The sequence below is a fragment of the Oncorhynchus masou genome, chromosome 32 (genome assembly GCF_036934945.1).
Source record: "Oncorhynchus masou masou isolate Uvic2021 chromosome 32, UVic_Omas_1.1, whole genome shotgun sequence".
Classification (NCBI taxonomy): Eukaryota; Metazoa; Chordata; class Actinopteri; order Salmoniformes; family Salmonidae; genus Oncorhynchus; species Oncorhynchus masou.
This window is the reverse complement of record NC_088243.1, coordinates 3,470,189-3,488,969: the sequence shown is the minus strand read 5'-3', so window position 1 is coordinate 3,488,969 and position 18,781 is coordinate 3,470,189. Positions and strand designations below refer to the sequence as shown.

The window sequence follows — 18,781 nt, the reverse complement described above, 5'->3', positions numbered from 1 at the left end:
CTATAGCTCCTCCAACCAGCCTCCTCTGTTGTGTGCGACACAATTACTAAACATAAACAAATAGTAGCTAGTAATATTATTTTTATTTACAGATGTGAACATTAAACTCCTGACATGACTCCTATGTAGTTTGGGTGTCACATTTTCCCAGAATGCCCTGTTTTTTTTCTGTTTTTTTTTCTCCAGAAATACTGGTTGGAGAGGATTCAGGATTTCCTGATTGTTATTAAAAAAAATTGCAACCCTAAAATGTACTAAAAAGGCATGTTTCACATTTGTATAAAAGACAAATAACAATAACAATGCTGAGGGGGGGGGGGAAACAATCTAACCTAGAGTGGAGAGGTTCAAAACAAAGCTGCATCCACATTGAGGATAATTTGTCAAATTCCCCCAATTTTCCCGAAATCCTGGATGTTTTGCTTTAATTCCAGCAATCTTCCAACTAGGATTTCGGGAAAACGGGCATTTTGTGAAAAGTTACAGGAATTTTGGAACCCCATTTATAATATGATACAAAACAAACTGAATCAGCTGGTTTATAATACACCCTGGCTAGACCTGGTTACACCCTGGCTAGACCTGGTTACACCCTGGCTAGACCTGGTTACACCCTGGCTAGACCTAGCTAGACCAATAATGTATTTGATCTTGCAGTTACTACCATAAGAGAGAGTCCTTTCTGCCATTATGTCTATCTGAATGCCTCCATGGTTATTATTCAAGTGGGTTAACTGTAGTTTGAGATTACGTAACTGCGTGAAATGATAAGGCGACACATGTACTCAGATTGAAAACAAAGACTCCTTAGAGAACATGGGATACATCCACAATGGCACCCTGTTCCCTTTACAGTGCACCACTTTCTACCGCGGCCCTGTGGGCCCTACTGCCGGCTCTTGCTGTAACCATTTGGAACAAGGTTGTGGGCCCTGGTCAAAAGTAGTGCCTTTACAGGGCGTTGGGGTTGCGGCCAGTGTTTTGATGATTAGAGGGTGGTTCAGATCAGTGGTCCCAGACGATGCCCAGGAGCTCACTGCTGGCGTCCCACAGCTTCCTGGCCGTCTCCTCGTTCCTCCCCTGGGGGGCCACGGAGGCTGGGGCGCAGTCACTGGGAGAGAGATAGGGGCATGGTTATTATATAGTCACTGGGAGAGAGATAGGGGGCATGGTTATTATATAGTCACTGGGAGAGAGAGATAGGGGGCATGGTTATTATATAGTCACTGGGAGAGAGATAGGGGGCATGGTTATTATATAGTCACTGGGAGAGAGATAGGGGGCATGGTTATTATATAGTCACTGGAAGAGATAGGGGTATGGTTATTATATAGTCACTGGGAGATAGGGGGCATGGTTATTATATAGTCACTGGGAGAGAGATAGGGGGCATGGTTATTATATAGTCACTGGGAGAGAGAGGGGGCATGGTTATTATATAGTCACTGGGAGAGAGATAGGGGGCATGGTTAGTATATAGTCACTGGGAGAGATAGTGGGCATGGTTATTATATAGTCACTGGGAGAGAGATAGGGGCATGGTTATTATATAGTCACTGGGAGAGAGATAGGGGCATGGTTATTATATAGTCACTGGGAGAGAGATAGGGGGCATGGTTATTATATAGTCACTGGGAGAGAGATAGGGGGCATGGTTAGTATATAGTCACTGGGAGAGATAGTGGGCATGGTTATTATATAGTCACTGGGAGAGAGATAGGGGGCATGGTTATTATATAGTCACTGGGAGAGAGAGAGGGGGCATGGTTATTATATAGTCACTGGGAGAGAGAGATAGGGGCATGGTTATTATATAGTCACTGGGAGAGATAGGGGGCATGGTTATTATATAGTCACTGGGAGAGAGATAGGGGCATGGTTATTATATAGTCACTGGGAGAGAGATAGGGGCATGGTTATTATATAGTCACTGGGAGAGAGATAGGGGCATGGTTAGTATATAGTCACTGGGAGAGATAGGGGGGCATGGTTATTATATAGTCACTGGTTATTATACAGAGAGAGAGAGAGAGAGAGGGGCATGGTTATTATATAGTCACTGAGAGAGAGATAGGTGGCATGGTTATTATATAGTCACAGAGAGAGAGGGGGCATGGTTATTATATAGTCACTGGGAGAGATAGGGGGCATGGTTATTATATAGTCACTGGGAGAGAGATAGGGGGCATGGTTATTATATAGTCACAGAGAGAGAGATAGGGGGCATGGTTATTATATAGTCACTGGGAGAGATAGTGGGCATGGTTATTATACAGTCACAGAGAGAGATAGGGGGCATGGTTATACAGTCACTGGGAGAGAGATAGGGGGCATGGTTATTATATAGTCACTGGGAGAGAGATAGGGGCGTGGTTATTATATAGTCACTGGGAGAGAGAGAGGGGGCATGGTTATTATATAGTCACTGAGAGATAGATAGGTGGCATGGTTATTATATAGTCACAGAGAGAGAGGGGGCATGGTTATTATATAGTCACTGGGAGAGAGATAGGGGGCGTGGTTATTATATAGTCACTGGGAGAGAGAGAGGGGGCATGGTTATTATATAGTCACTGGGAGAGAGAGATAGGGGGCATGGTTATTATATAGTCACTGAGAGATAGATAGGTGGCATGGTTATTATATAGTCACAGAGAGAGAGGGGGCATGGTTATTATATAGTCACTGGGAGAGATAGGGGGCATGGTTATTATATAGTCACTGGGAGAGAGATAGGGGGCATGGTTATTATATAGTCACAGAGAGAGAGATAGGGGGCATGGTTATTATATAGTCACTGGGAGAGATAGTAGGGGGCATGGTTATTATACAGTCACAGTCAGAGAGATAGGGGGCATGGTTATACAGTCACTGGGAGAGAGATAGGGGGCATGGTTATTATATAGTCACTGGGAGATAGGGGGCATGGTTATTATAGTCACTGGGAGAGAGAGATAGGGGGCATGGTTAGTATATAGTCACTGGGAGAGAGAGATAGGGGGCATGGTTATTATATAGTCACTGGGAGAGAGAGTAGGGGGCATGGTTATTATATAGTCACTGGGAGAGAGATAGGGGCATGGTTATTATATAGTCACTGGGAGAGAGATAGGGGGCATGGTTATTATAGTCACTGAGTTTTTACGGTAGCCCTGAAATGCAAAAATATATAAATATTATTTTGTCTAATGAGTCATTTGTCATGCAGCTGGACAGACCATGTAATGGTGGCTGCAACCATTCATTCACCGATTCCATCCATCGATGTGATTGACAGTTCTTTGTTCGCCTAAAGCACTGCTGTTTCTGAATACCAGAGCATGTAAGCAGGTGAGGGAGGAGCAGAGCCTTTTTTAAAAGGTTGTCTGCCTTCTCTCTGGCTCTAATTTGGCTGTGGTACTGCTCAGCTAAAAGCTTTGTTGTTTCCATGATCACTATTCTTTTAATTAGGCCTATTCCGTTGTAATATGTATCCTACCACATCCACAGTAGACTGTAGTCTACCATTAGGATATGTAGTTTCTATTTGGAAGGACTTCAAAATGTATTAACGGATGTTTTAGGTAGACGATATATAGGCTATACTGTCAAATATATTTTAGTTTTTCTGTGAATAGAAACACCATAATATAAATCTCCAATAAAGTTAAAATATCAGAACTAAATCATTTAATAATAAAAGGCCAGTATCATCTTATTTTCATAAATAAAAGGGACTAAATCATCCCGAACTGCAGCAGTGAAATGATTTGGGCGTTGAGAGTGAGAAATGCACTCTACAAACTAATTATTATTATTATTATTATTACGAAGATACATGAACTGTAATTCCATAAAGTAATATTAGTGGGAATAAAGCCATATTATAAACAAGATAAAGGAGAATGGAATATATTTGAAAAGCTTAAAATTGAAATATATATTGATATGAAGCTGCTCCAATGTCTGGATTCTATTGTCCATTGTGCTATTATTCTGTGTTGGATTAGAGAAACAAAAACAACTTGACTGCCAGTACAGTGAAATAAAGCTTGGTGAACTATACTGGACAAAAAAATATAAAAACGCAACATGTTAAGTGTTGGTCTCATGTTTCATGAGCTGAAATAAAAGATCCCAGAAATATTCTAGATGCACAAAAAGCTTATTTCTCAAAACAAATTTGTGCACAAAATTTGTTTACTTCCCTGTTAGGGAGCATTTCTCCTTTGCCAAGATATCTGACACGTGTGAACATATCACGGATCGTTACACAGGTTGTTACGAACCCCTTTGGCCCTCCAGTCTAGGGGGGGATGGAAACGAGACCCGTAACATATCTCATGCAAATCATAACTAAAAGAAATCCACAGACAACTTAAACCTACTGTCAAACACGTCGGGTTTATTTCAAATACACGGTAATGGGGGGGTGGGATAAAAGAGGCTGAGCTGGACCCAAGGAAAGAAATAATAAATATCCCTAAACTAGTCTTACCTGCTTCAAACACAGCTAGCTAACTAACCAATAAAATAGTGGGTGGTCCGCCCAGTTCTAACTAGGGTATTTAGACAATGTTTTCCTACGGGTAATGTAGGCCCATGGGTGACTTGTCTTGGTATCCCTTTTTCCCACCAACAAACAGTCATAAACCACAAAACATAATGACAGACCAATGTGACATGTAGGAGCAAAAACAAGAGGGAGAGAGAGAGTTTGGGAAACCAACTGACTGGGTTTTTAAACCAAGGGAAAAGGGATGTGATTGGGTAAGGGAAAACAAATACACACAGGATACTTGTGTCCGTAACACGGGTGCACCTTGTGCTGGGGACAATAAAGGCACTAAAATGTTCAGTTTTGTCACAACACAATGCCACAGATGTCTCAAGTTGAGGGAGCGTGCAATGGCATGCTGACTGTAGGAATGTCTACCTGAGCTGTTGCCAGAGAATTTAATGTACCTTTTCTATCATAAGACACCTCCAATGTTTTAGGGAATTTGGCAGTATGTCCAACAGGACACACATCAGAAGACCACAAGTAACCATGCCAACCCAGGACCTCCACATCTGGCTCCTTCTCCTGCGGGATCATCTGAGACCAGCCACACGGAGGGCTGATGAAATTGAGGACTATTTCTGTCTCTAAAAAAAAAAAAGCCCTTTTGTGGTGAAACTCATTCTGATTGGCTGCACCTGGCTTCCCAGTGGGTGGGCCTATGCCCTCTCAGGCCCGCCCAGTCATGTGAAATCCATAGATTCGGGCCTAATGAATTGATTTCCTTATATGAATTAACTCAGTTGCATGTTGCTTTTATATTTACATTAGATGTATGCAAATCAGCCAGGATATCAGGATACACAACTGCAACGCGTTTTGACTAGGCGCTGCTACGGTACACGACTACACTAGAAGACTGATTGATCATTCAATAAAGAGACTCGCTACAATCCCCTACAGAACAGCTTTGGGCTGTAATCCAACTGACGGGTCACCAAGGGCATGCACAATGGTGATATCACCAAAAGAGAACACACATTACTGACGCATTAAAAAAAAACAGCTCCACACCGGTAATCTGCCATCCTTAAAATACGGTTTTATTACCTAAATCCCCGAATGGACAGGGCGAGGTTTGGCAGAAGGCATGAAGATCTCTGCTCGGTTTTATAAATATGGTTTGATAAATATGTAACGTTATCGTAACACCAAAAACAGAATCAGACGGAATCCAAATAATCTGCGCGCATCTCAGAAATGTTTTCGCCCAGTAGGTGGCTTTTGACTATAGTTTGAGGGGTTTAACATAGCCTAATCAGTCCGCGTTAGCCTGCGCAGAATAGTCCAGTAGTAATAGTTTATTATTATTGTAACTGCTACTCGAGGCTATAAAACTGCCACAGCAAGCTGATCCCTGCAATGGGAGGATTTATTTTCCAACCCGTCCTCCAAATCCATCCATTACCCGCGGTTCTCCCTTATCAAATTAATAGTTTGTCATCGGTGCTATTGAAAATCGGATAAGCTCCCTTATGTTTCACTAAACCATTAGCAAACACTTCAATGATTAAACGAAGCGTCATAATGAAAGTCGACATTCCCCCCCCCCCCCCCCTGTTATCGTAGGACTGTAGGCTATAACAATTTACAGTGCCTTGCGAAAGTATTCGGTCCCCTTGAACTTTGCAACCTTTTGCCACATTTCAGGCTTCAAACATAAAGATATAAAACTGTATTTTTTTGTGAAGAATCAACAACAAGTGGGACACAATCATGAAGTGGAACAACATTTATTGGATATTTCAACCATTTTTAACAAATCAAAAACTGAAAAATTGGGCGTGCAAAATTATTCAGCCCCTTAAGTTAATACTTTGTAGCGCCATCTTTTGCTGCGATTACAGCTGTAAGTCGCTTGGGGTATGTCTCTATCAGTTTTGCACATCGAGAGACTGAAATTTTTTCCCATTCCTCCTTGCAAAACAGCTCGAGCTCAGTGAGGTTGGATGGAGAGCATTTGTGAACAGCAGTTTTCAGTTCTTTCCACAGATTCTCGATTGGATTCAGGTCTGGACTTTCACTTGGCCATTCTAACACCTGGATATGTTTATTTTTGAACCATTCCATTGTAGATTTTGCTTTATGTTTTGGATCATTGTCTTGTTGGAAGACAAATCTCCGTCCCAGTCTCAGGTCTTTTGCAGACTCCATCAGGTTTTCTTCCAGAATGGTCCTGTATTTGGCTCCATCCATCTTCCCATCAATTTTAACCATCTTCCCTGTCCCTGCTGAAGAAAAGCAGGCCCAAACCATGATGCTGCCACCACCATGTTTGACAGTGGGGATGGTTTGGTCAGGGTGATGAGCTGTGTTGCTTTTACGCCAAACATAACGTTTTGCATTGTTGCCAAAAAGTTCAATTTTGGTTTCATCTGACCAGAGCACCTTCTTCCACATGTTTGGTGTGTCTCCCAGGTGGCTTGTGGCAAACTTTAAACTACACTTTTTATGGATATCTTTAAGAAATGGCTTTCTTCTTGCCACTCTTTCATAAAGGCCAGATTTGTGCAATATACGACTGATTGTTGTCCTATGGACAGAGTCTCCCACCTCAGCTGTAGATCTCTGCAGTTCATCCAGAGTGATCATGGGCCTCTTGGCTGCATCTCTGATCAGTCTTCTCCTTGTATGAGCTGAAAGTTTAGAGGGACGGCCAGGTCTTGGTAGATTTGCAGTGGTCTGATACTCCTTCCATTTCAATATTATCGCTTGCACAGTGCTCCTTGGGATGTTTAAAGCTTGGGAAATCTTTTTGTATCCAAATCCGGCTTTAAACTTCTTCACAACAGTATCTCGGACCTGCCTGGTGTGTTCCTTGTTCTTCATGATGCTCTCTGCGCTTTTAACGGACCTCTGAGACTATCACAGTGCAGGTGCATTTATACGGAGACATGATTACACACAGGTGCATTGTATTTATCATCATTAGTAATTTAGGTCAACATTGGATCATTCAGAGATCCTCACTGAACTTCTGGAGAGAGTTTGCTGCACTGAAAGTAAAGGGGCTGAATAATTTTGCACGCCCTATTTTTCATTTTAAGATTTGTTAAAAAAGTTTGAAATGTCCAATAAATGTTGTTCCACTTCATGATTGTGTCCCACTTGTTGTTGATTCTTCACAAAAAAATACAGTTTTATATCTTTATGTTTGAAGCCTGAAATGTGGCAAAAGGTCGCAAAGTTCAAGGGGGCCGAATACTTTCGCAAGGCACTGTAAACCTTTAAATTGAAGGCCTATCACCAACCTCTTTCTGTAGGTGATTCCGGGAGGCTAATAAAAAGGTCTTGTTGTTCACTTTCAGCATAAACAAGCCTATTAACTCTGAAGTGCATTCATTTATTGGTGATAGTTAAAATATCAAAGTTCAGGCTACTTCTGCGCATGACATAACTAGTCCTACCGATAAGTACCATCTGAGCAATTCCCTTATGATATAACATTCGCACCCTACACGGAGACCGCGCGTCCATACCGCTCGAGAACGCTTTCCCTAAAGTAAATTGACATAAAATTGCCAAAATTATATAGCCTAATGATACTATTCCTGTCTATACAGAAATAGAAATCATTCAAAATAGGCTACTAAAAGCATCATTTGGCCACAGGATCAAATCAAACTGTATTGGTCACATACACATGTTTTAGCAGATGCTATTGCGGGTGTGGCGAAATGCTTCTTTGAAAAAAAAAATAAGTTGTGGATTGTTTTAAATCGCATTGCCGGAAGGAAAGGAAAGACAACGTGAGCTGCAAATACCAAATAGATGATTGTTGAGTTGCAGCTGTCAGAGAAATGTTGAGGCCCAGCCACGCATGTCACATTAGTGCAAAATACAAATCGCGGGAAAACATAGTTTGGAAACCAAATGGCTATTGCTGTAAATATAAGACAATGAAAATACTCAAATTCGTATTTTAAGTTATCAAAATGCTCAACTTAATTAAGCAAACAACAGTAAAGCCTATGTTATTGGGACCAGCGGAACAATTTCGCCATATCCCTGGTGAGTGCGCACTGCGGATATTCACACTTTATCAATGTTTGGTCATTGCCACAAAATATTTATATTATTTATATTATTAAAATATTTATTTATCCCGTGCATAGAAAGGAGATATGATACAAGCTGGCCTATTGCCTCGGGCTCTCCTCTTTACGTGATCAGCCAAGCGTTGAACCGTCTTTTTTTTTGCGAACAGTGATTGAGTTATATTATTAGCCTAAATCTAGTCGTCACGAATAGTAGTCTCTCTTACATGAGTCTGCAAGTGTGATGATGCATGGACTGCTTTATTATAAAAGGTGCATTTTTATGGTGGAAATTTACGTCTCCAAACTTAACTCACCCGCTGCCGACGTCCCCAAATTAATTCTCTTGAATGAAAACCGTTGGTTTTTACCTCGTCGCACACATTTCATTCACAATCAAGGACAACTGTGTTTTGCCCTCCAGCAGTGGTGACGTGTAGGCCTATGATGATGTAGCCTTGTGACACTGTCCTACTGAACTCTGTACGGTACTTTTTATTTATTTAATCAGGTAGGACGGCTGACAACAAGTTCTCGTTTACAACTGCGACCTGGCCAAGATAAAGCAAAGCAGATCGACACAAACAACAACACAGAGTTACACATGGAGTAAAACAAACGTACAGCCAATAACACAATAGAAAAATATATATACAGTGTGTGCAAATGAGGTAAGGCCTTACTTAAATGTAATAGATTTCTTTAGAAATAGCATCCGCACATGTTAGCAGCTTCATATCAATATTTTTCAATTTTAAGCTTTTCAAATATATTCAATTTTCCTTTATCTTGTTTATATTATGGCTTTATTCCCACTAATATTACTTTATGGAATTACAGTTTTCATGTTATAATAATAATACTAATTAGTTTGTAGACAAGTTGTTTTTGTTTCTCTAATCCAACACAGAATAATAGCACAATGGACAATAGAATCCAGACATTGGAGCAACTTCATATCAATATATATTTCAATTTGAAGCTTTTCAAATATATTCCATTCTCCTTTATCTTGTTTATAATATGGCTTTATTCCCACTAATATTACTTTATGGAATTAAATGTGTATTTTTCTGTCTTTATAATAAAAATAATTAGTTTGTAGAGTGCATTTCTCACTCTCAACGCCCAAATCATTTCACAGCTGCAGTTCGGGATGATTTAGTCCCTTTTATTTATGAAAATAAGATGATGATACTGGCCTTTTATTATTAAATGATTTAGTTCTGATATTTTAACTTAATTGGAGATTTATATTATGGTGTTTCTATTCACAGAAAAACTCAAATATATTTTACAGTATAGCCTATATATCGTCTACCTAAAACATCCGTTAATACATTTTGAAGTCCTTCAAAATAGAAACTACATATCCTAATGGTAGACTATAGTCTACTGTGGATGTGGTAGGATACATATTACAACGGAATAGGCCTAATTAAAAGAATAGTGATCATGGAAACAACAAAGCTTTTAGCTGAGCAGTACCACAGCCAAATTAGAGCCAGAGAGAAGGCAGACAACCTGTTTAAAAAGGCTCTGCTCCTCCCTCACCTTCTTACATGCTCTGGTATTCAGAAACAGCAGTGCTTTAGGCGAACAAAGAACTGTCAATCACATCGATGGATGGAATCGGTGAATGAATGGTTGCAGCCACCATTACATGGTCTGTCCAGCTGCATGACAAATGACTCATTAGACAAAATAACAATTAAGTCTCTTCTTCAAAATGGCTTAGTATCAAATTTGAGAGATACTAAGTAATTGAAATGAGAATTGATTTATTACTTTAGCCTTGAGAGAGAGAGAGCATCCCAGCAAACCGGGTAGATTCCCAGATAATTAACTGAGATTCACATTAGATTAAAATGTTTGTCACGTGCACAAGTACAGTGAAATGCCTTTCTTGCTTAGCTCTAAACCCAACAGTAATCAATATAGTACTAAAATAATCATGAAATAGAACAAAAACACACAAGAAAGTAAGAGGGTCAGTTCCAAGACCATATTTACAATGTGCAGGGATATTGGTGTGATGAGGTAGATATGTATTTATAGGGATAAGGTACCTAGGCGTCAAGATATGATAAACAGAGTAGCAACAGCGGAAATGACGATTGTATGTGTGTGTGCGTGTAAAGTCCTCCTATCACGGTTTCCCCCTTTGCTTGTGGACTTCAGTGCACAACACAACAGCTGTCTGTGGCCAGGCGAAAAAAAAAAAACTCTCCAAGCCAAACCTTCATACCATAACCGCTAACCTCTACACACAGCCTACATTGTTGTCGCCATATTAGCTAGCGTCATAGTCAACAAACTAGAACATGTTAGTAAACCCACAATCCAATTCATGAGTACAATCACGCGGTAGTGTACAGCAAGCATCTTAGCAGTTACACCGGCAGGCCCCGGTGGCAATGAAGTAATAAAACCGGAATCTTCCAAAATCTTGGAATACATGGCATTCCTCTCTGTTTGGTCAGGTTGTTGAGTAGGCAAAATTAGTTAGCTAAATAAGTGAAAAATGAACCAAATATAAATCTCTCTGCTGCTTCTCAATTTTTTATATAATTTGTTCAAAACTGTTCAACCATTGTCTTTCTCTCTTTGAGTCAACTACTCACCACATTTTATGCACTGCAGTGCTAGCTATCTGTAGCTTATGCTTTCAGTACTAGATTCATCCTCTGATCCTTTGATTGGGTGGACAACATGTCAGTTCATGATGCAAGAGCTCTGATAGGTTGGAGGACGTCCTCTATCAGTTGTCATAATTACTGTGTAAGTCTATGGAAGGGTGTTAAAACCATGAGCCTCCTAGGTTTTGAATTGAAGTCAATGTACTCAAAGGAGGACGGAAACTAGCTGTCCTCCGGCTACACCATGGTGCTATCCTAGAGGGTGCTGTTGAGGCTACTGTAGACCTTATTGAAAAACAGTATGTTTTAATCAGTTATTTGATGACAGGAATATATTTAGTATAGTTTTATATAAAAATAATAACTTAAAAAAAAAAAAAAAATTGGGGGGAAATTCTATGATTAGGATGGACCTCCTCTGAGGAGCCTCCACTGGTATAATCTAGAGCCAAGCTTGTTGACTTTAAATCCAAGGATATCCTGCTATTGGACACACTTATTGAATTAAGCAACAGAACGTGATAACAGTAATTAGTGAGGCACGCTCTTGGATTGTTACGGCTCTGATCCACCCATTTATGTTAATCTATTAAAATATGCAAATATATCCATTGCATTTATGCAAATTAAGCACAATTTTCTTGATTTTAACACAAACATGTAAAAAAATGCCTGATATCATTAGAAAATGTATATATGAGTGCATTCTAAGAAAACAAAAATTAGAAATTTTACAATAAATTGAAAACCTGAATCCCAACGCTTTAATACCATAATTGCTATAATACAGTCGATATCTGACTGATTATAAAAATAAATAAATAACGTTTGGAGTATCTTCATCCATTGTTCAACTGCATTTATTAGAATTGTTTTGAATCTAACCTGGGTCAGGGACTGAATGTGCTACATACTGTAGCATAATCTCTACCTCACCTGAAGTGCTTCCCGGTGAGGGACTGCAGCTCCTCTGCCACAGCGCAGTAGATGGATGTCTGGGCCCCGTCCCGAGGGCTCTTCAGGAACAAGGAGAACAGAGAGAACAGCAGAGACATGATGGTGGAGTGGCGTACCAGCTCCGAGCGCACCAACCCAGGGTGGACAGAGTTCACAGTCACACTGGAACCTGGGGAGGGAGGTAGGAAGTGTTACCATGGGGGACAGTGTTTCTTCAAGGTCATGTTCTGTGTGAGAACGTTTTAAATCATCGTATGTTGCTAAGTAACTTCATAACTGCCATTTTGCCTTTCTGATCATGTATTTGTGTATGTGTTTTCTCACTAAAACTCTTTACTATCCCTCAGTTTCTCTTCTGTATTTTCTGATCCATTATCCAACAAATGTGGCAGGTTGCCATTCTCTCTCCCCCTCTCCCAGCCTACCTTTGAGTCTGCGGGCCAGCTCCCTAGCGAACAGAAGGTTGGCCAACTTGCTCTGGCAGTATGCGAGGCCGCTGTTGTAGCTGCCCTGGCTGAGGAGGTCATGGAAGCGGATCCAGCCAACGTTATGAGCCAGAGAGGAAACCACGACGATACGGGCCGGAGCACTGCGCCTCAGCAGACCAATCAGGAGGTACGTCAACAGGAAGTGACCTATCAGGAGTAAACAACAACACAATCAGTTGCTTTGTCAGAAAGTGGGGGTGTGGCAATATTTACCAAGGGTCACCTTCAGTGCTCGGTTGTCTCTCCCCTGACCAAGTCCTAAAGCAATGGGACTCCCTAAATCTTTCTCAGATTATCACCAATCCCACAAGGTATGACTCCTAACACCCAGAAAAGGCTACTGTCCTCAATTTTTTCCTCAAAAAATAATCCTTATAGGTATCTACTGCCCATGTCCCTTAATGTTGTGGTTATTACTGACAGGAAGCACATGGCTGAGCTCTTTAAAGCACCACTTCATTAAGTCAGGATTCCTATTTGACTCAGCCATGCCTCCTTGCTCGTCCAACATTTCCTCATCTCCCACCCCTTCTAATGTGACTAATCCCAATGCTTCTCCCTCTTGTTCCCCTACCCAGCTACAAAGTTTCTCCCTGCAGGCGGACACTGAGTCCAAGGTGCTAAAGGAGCTCCTTAAACTTGACCCCGAAAACCCTTTTTTCTTCAAGGTTGTTGCCCCTATAATCGCCTGTCTCTACTCTCTGGCGAGGTTCCCAATGCTTGGAAGACAGCCACGGCTCATCCTTTATTTAAAGGGGGAGGTCAAGCTGATCCTAACTGTTACAGGTCTATTTCTATTTTGCCCTGTTTATCAAAAGTGTTGCAAAAACTTGTCAATAATCAACTGACTGGCTTTCTTAATGTCTATAGTATTCTCTCTGGTATGCAATCTGGTTTCCGCTCAGGTTATGGATGTGTCACTGCAACCTTAAAAAAGGTCCTCAATGATGTCACCATTGCTCTTGATTCTAAGCAATGTTGTGCTGCTGTTTTTATTGACTTGGCCAAAGCTTTTGATACGGTAGAACATCTTTGATCATTCCAGTATTGGTGTCTCTAAGGGATCGTTGGCCTGGATGGCCAACTACCTCTCTCAAAGAGTGCAGCCACTGCCTGTCACCAAGGTAGTACCCCTAGGCTCAATCCTAGGCCCAACGCTCTTCTCAATTTACATCAACAACATAGCTCAGGCGATAGGAAGCTCTCTCATCCATGTATATGCAGATGAGACAGTTTTATACTCAGCTGGCCCCTTTCCCCGGATTTTGTGTTAAATGCTCTACAACAAAGCTTTCTTAGTGTCCAACAAGCTTTCTCTGCCCTTAACCTTGTTCTTAACACTGCCAAAACAAAGGTCATGTGATTTGGTAAGAAGAATGCCCCTCTCCCCACAGGTGTGATTACTACCTCTGAGGGTTTAGAGCTTGAGGTAGTCACCTCATACAAGTACTTGGGAGTATGGCTAGACGGTACACTGTCCTTCTCTCAGCACATATCCAAGCTGCAGGCTAAAGTTAGATGAAACCAAGTCTAGATTTATCATAGTCGCTCCTCTTTAACCCAAGCTGACAAACTAACCCTGATTCAGATGACCATCCCATCTCATGCTAGATTACGGAGACGTAATTTATAGATCGGCAGGTAAGGGTGCTCTCGAGCGGCTAGATGTTCTTTACTGTTTCTCCCGTAGGAGTCCTTGGTTTCGGATCCCACCCATGACATCAGAGACTCGGTCTCACCCAGGTGGTTGACCCCCAGCTGCATCTCGAAGCCGTCCTTGGTCTTCATGTAGGGACACATCATGACCCCAGCATTGTTGATCAGGATGTGGAGGTGGTCGACCTCTACAGGGGGTCAGAGCCAATATTATACCGTTTTTTTACAGAGGAGCAAACACATAATGAGCTAATTATGAATAATAAATACTGTAATAATGAGTCCTTGCAATTAACTAATAACTAGTAATACTGTAATAATGAGTGCTTGTTAATAACTAATAACACTGTAATAATGAGTCCTTGTTAATAACTAATAACTAGTAATACTGTAATAATGAGTCCTTGTTAATAACTAATAACTAGTAATACTGTAATAATGAGTGCTTGTTAATAACTAATAACAATATAATAAATACTGTCATAATATTGTAATAACATGTAACGGTCACATGGCCTGCGCCCCAAATGTAAAGGTCACATGGCCTGCGCCCCAAATGTAAAGGTCACATGGCCTGCGCCCCAAATGTAAAGGTCACATGGCCTGCGCCCCAAATGTAAAGGTCACATGGCCTGCGCCCCAAATGTAAAGGTCACATGGCCTGCGCCCCAAATGTAAAGATCACATGGCTTGCGCCCCAAATGCCACCTTATTTAGAGCTCTATGGGCCCTGGTCAAAAGTAGCGCACTACATAGGGAATAGGGTGCTATTTGAGAAGCATCTGAAGTAGTAGGTTGACCTCTGAGTAAGCGTTGCACGAAGGCCCGTATGGAGCTGGTATCAGCCAGGTCTAGCTCTCGGACCTCTACGTTTGCCTTGCAGTAGATGCGTCGTATCGATGCTGCGGCCGCCTCACCCTTCTCCACATCCCTGCACGCCATGATCACCCTCGCACCTGGCAATAGACAATAATCAATAACCAATAAATCAGCATAGATGACACAGTGTTCCTTTTTAAAAGACCACCTCTCCTCTTCCTTTACATCCTTCTATCGTTATTGTTGAGGTCATGAAGGACAGGAGGTAAGGACAGGAGGTAAGGAAAGGAGGTAAGGAATGAAAGGAGGTAAGGACCAAATGGGACTAATGAGGCCACACTATGAATTACTATTAGGATGAAGACCAGGTGTGCACTAAATGAGGAACCGGGCCCAGAGTAGTGCACTAAATGAGGAACCGGGCCCAGAGTAGTGCACTAAATGAGGAACCGGCCCAAATGGGACCAGATATGCATTACTGTTGGCCAAGAGTAGTGCACTAAATGAGGAACCGGGCCCAGAGTAGTGCACTAAATGAGGAACCGGGCCCAGAGTAGTGCACTAAATGAGGCACTAAATGAGGAACCGGGCCCAGAGAGCACTAAATGAGGAAGTGCACTAAATGAGGAACGGGCCCAGAGTAGTGAACAGGGGCCCAGAGTAGTGCTAAATGAGGAACCGGGCCCAGAGTAACTAAATAAGGAACAGGGCCCAGAGTAGTGCACTAAATAAGGAACCGGGCCCAGAGTAGTGCACTAAATGAGGAACCGGGCCCAGGAACCTAAATGAGGGGCCCAGAGTAGTGCACTAAATAAGGAACAGGGCCCAGAGTAGTGCAGTAGTGCACTAAATAAGGAACAGGGCCCAGAGTAGTGCACTAAATAAGGAAAGGGCCCAGAGAACTAAAAAGGGCCCAGAGTAGTGCACTAAATGCACTAAGGAACAGGGCCCAGAGTAGTGCACACTAAGAAAAGGGCCCAGAAATGCCCAGGAACAGGGCCCAGAGTAGTGCACTAAATAAGGAAAAGAGCCCAGAACAGGGCCCAGAGTAGTGCACTAAATAAGGAAAGGGCCCAGAGTAGTGCACTAAAGGAAAGGGCCCAGAACCGGGCCCAGAGTAGTGCACTAAAGGGCCCAGGAACCGGGCCCAGAGTAGTGCACTAAATAAGGAACTAAGGAAAGGGCCCAGAGTAGTGCACTAAATAAGGAACAGGGCCCAGAGTAGTGCACTAAATAAGGAGGGCCCAGAGTAGTGCACTAAATAAGGAAAGGGCCCAGAGTAGTGCACTAAGGAAAGGGGCAGAGTAGTAGTGCACTAAGGAAAGGGCACTAAATGCACTAAGGAAAGGGCCCAGAGTAGTGCACTAAATAAGGAAAGGGCCCAGAGTGTAGTGCACTAAATAAGGAACTAAGGAAAGGGCCCAGAGTAGTAGCACTAAATAAGGAAAAGGGCCCAGAGTAGTGCACTAAATAAGGAACAGGGCCCAGAGTAGTGCACTAAATAAGGAAAAGGGCCCAGAGTAGTGCACTAAATAAGGAAAGGGCCCAGAGTAGTGCACTAAATAAGGAAAAGGGCCCAGAGTAGTGCACTAAGGCACTAAATAAGGAACCGGGCCCAGAGTAGTGCACTAAATAAGGAACAGGGCCCAGAGAGCACTAAGGAAAGGGCCCAGAGTAGTGCACTAAATAAGGAAAGGGCCCAGAGTTCCAGGTTTGAGTCTGTTTCTTTACTTAATCTCCACCGGCTGGCAATATCTGTGTGATGATGAATGTAAGGAGGCAAGGAAAGGAGACAAGGAATAGACTCCACACCATGTATGAGTATCAGGATATGACCCTGTATGTGTCAGTCAGTCACCTCTGATAGCCAGGTCCAGAGCAGTCTCCTTCCCAATGCCAGTGTTGGCTCCAGTAATCAGGACCGTCTTCCCGTCCAACCGGGCCATAGACATACATGTTCCACCTGCAGAGTATTTCCTGGACAGACAGGAAATATATCGGTGTTATTATCTCAAATCCAACGTATGTAGCTGTTCTGTCTACGTTGGTAAGGTTGGCACTGGCACATTGTGAAAAGTCCACACAGACTGCGTTACAAAATGGCTCCCTATTCTGTCGACCAGGGATCATAGAGCTCTACTGTCGACCAGGGATCATAGAGCCATGGAGGGATCATAGACGGTCAACCAGGGATCATAGAGCTCTACTGTCGACCAGGGATCATAGATACTGTCGACCAGGGATCTACTGTCGACCAGGGATCATAGAGCTCTACTGTCGACCAGGGATCATAGAGCTCTACTGTCGACCAGGGATCATAGAGCTCTACTGTCGACCAGGGATCGATATAGGGAATAGGCTGTCATTTTGGATGCACTCCCAGGCTACACGGAAAAGAGATTACTGGTTAAAATTGTATAAAACAATTTTTTGAAAATTGATTATTTATTACTTTTATTTACGATTTAACATGAAACATATTGGTTTCTCAATATGCAAGGATCAATCTGGCAACAATGATCAAACATTAACTCGTTCAACAGTTACACCACAAAACCTGGCTCGCTACCGATTAACCAATGGCTCGCGGAACATAATTTAACTCCAACCACGCGCGCAACGCTTCTTATATGCATATTCATTAATATGATAGCGCTCCAGCCTACTCATCTGCATCATTCAGCGGTACAGGTCGCCTGACAATGACAATCATTGTCCGACTAATTAAGGCAATATGAGATGCCAATAATTCACAATTGGATCATATTCAATTGACAGTGCATTTCGAGCCTTTAGTCCAAACAACAACAAATTAATATTGTACTGAAGAAGGTTGTCTTCGTTATGGGGGGAAAAATGTGTTTCTTTGGGCTTTATTATCGCAGAGAAATAATAAATAAAAAAATGTAATCATCAACACTGATGTCGATTCATTTAGCGACCGAATTGCCTGTCACGATCTCTTCGTTTTTCGGTAGCCTGACAATGACAATCATTGTTCGACTAATTAGGCAATATGAGATGCCAAGCATAGTAACGGATGATGCATCGGCTATAGCCTCGAACATACGCCGCTCATTCTTACCGAATGTAGGGTGCGAATAAAACCATGAGCAGCGCGACAACCACAAGACCTGCGACAATCAAGACGAGCACCATCATGAAACGGGTCCACTCTCTCGTTGGTTTTCCTCACTGCTGTTCCATCATGGTTCTGTGCTCCAGCGACCACACAGCTGATCTGAGATGTCAAACTTTATGGTGAAGTGTATATAGGTGGATGGGTTGTGTCACAGATGTTCGTTCAATGGAACCTGGGATTGTAGTTTTCTTTCCCCACATATTAATTGTGGATTTTTATTTATTTATTATGTTTTAAAGAAAACAAAAAAACGAAAGTGAAGTTGAATCTAATAACTGCTATTTAGTTTGTGAGATACTAGTCTACATATTCCCCCTTAGATGAAAACAATAATTCATCTGAAAGATGGTAAATATATCAGTTATGATTATTATAAGAACGACATTGACCACAATGCACCAGTGAAAGTTACCTTTTCAATGCCCGTATATAAATATCTGACATATTATTTCAGTTTTAACCACCATTTAAAAAAAAAACATTATTCATATTAGAAGTATACA

The 18,781-nt window shown here is 41.9% G+C and overlaps 1 protein-coding gene across 1 annotated transcript; it reads right to left on the bottom strand.

Annotated features, from left to right (window-relative positions):
- Positions 1-64: 64 nt before the first annotated feature.
- Positions 65-18,426, bottom strand: LOC135525464 (retinol dehydrogenase 12-like). The gene is made up of 7 exons (XM_064953110.1): positions 18,222-18,426; positions 16,995-17,113; positions 15,118-15,273; positions 14,401-14,505; positions 12,599-12,808; positions 12,153-12,342; positions 65-1,111 (listed from the first exon to the last, which is right to left on the bottom strand). The coding sequence occupies exons 1-7, from the start codon at positions 18,296-18,298 to the stop codon at positions 1,006-1,008; spliced, it is 963 nt and encodes a 320-aa protein (XP_064809182.1). The 5' UTR covers positions 18,299-18,426; the 3' UTR covers positions 65-1,005.
- Positions 18,427-18,781: the final 355 nt, after the last annotated feature.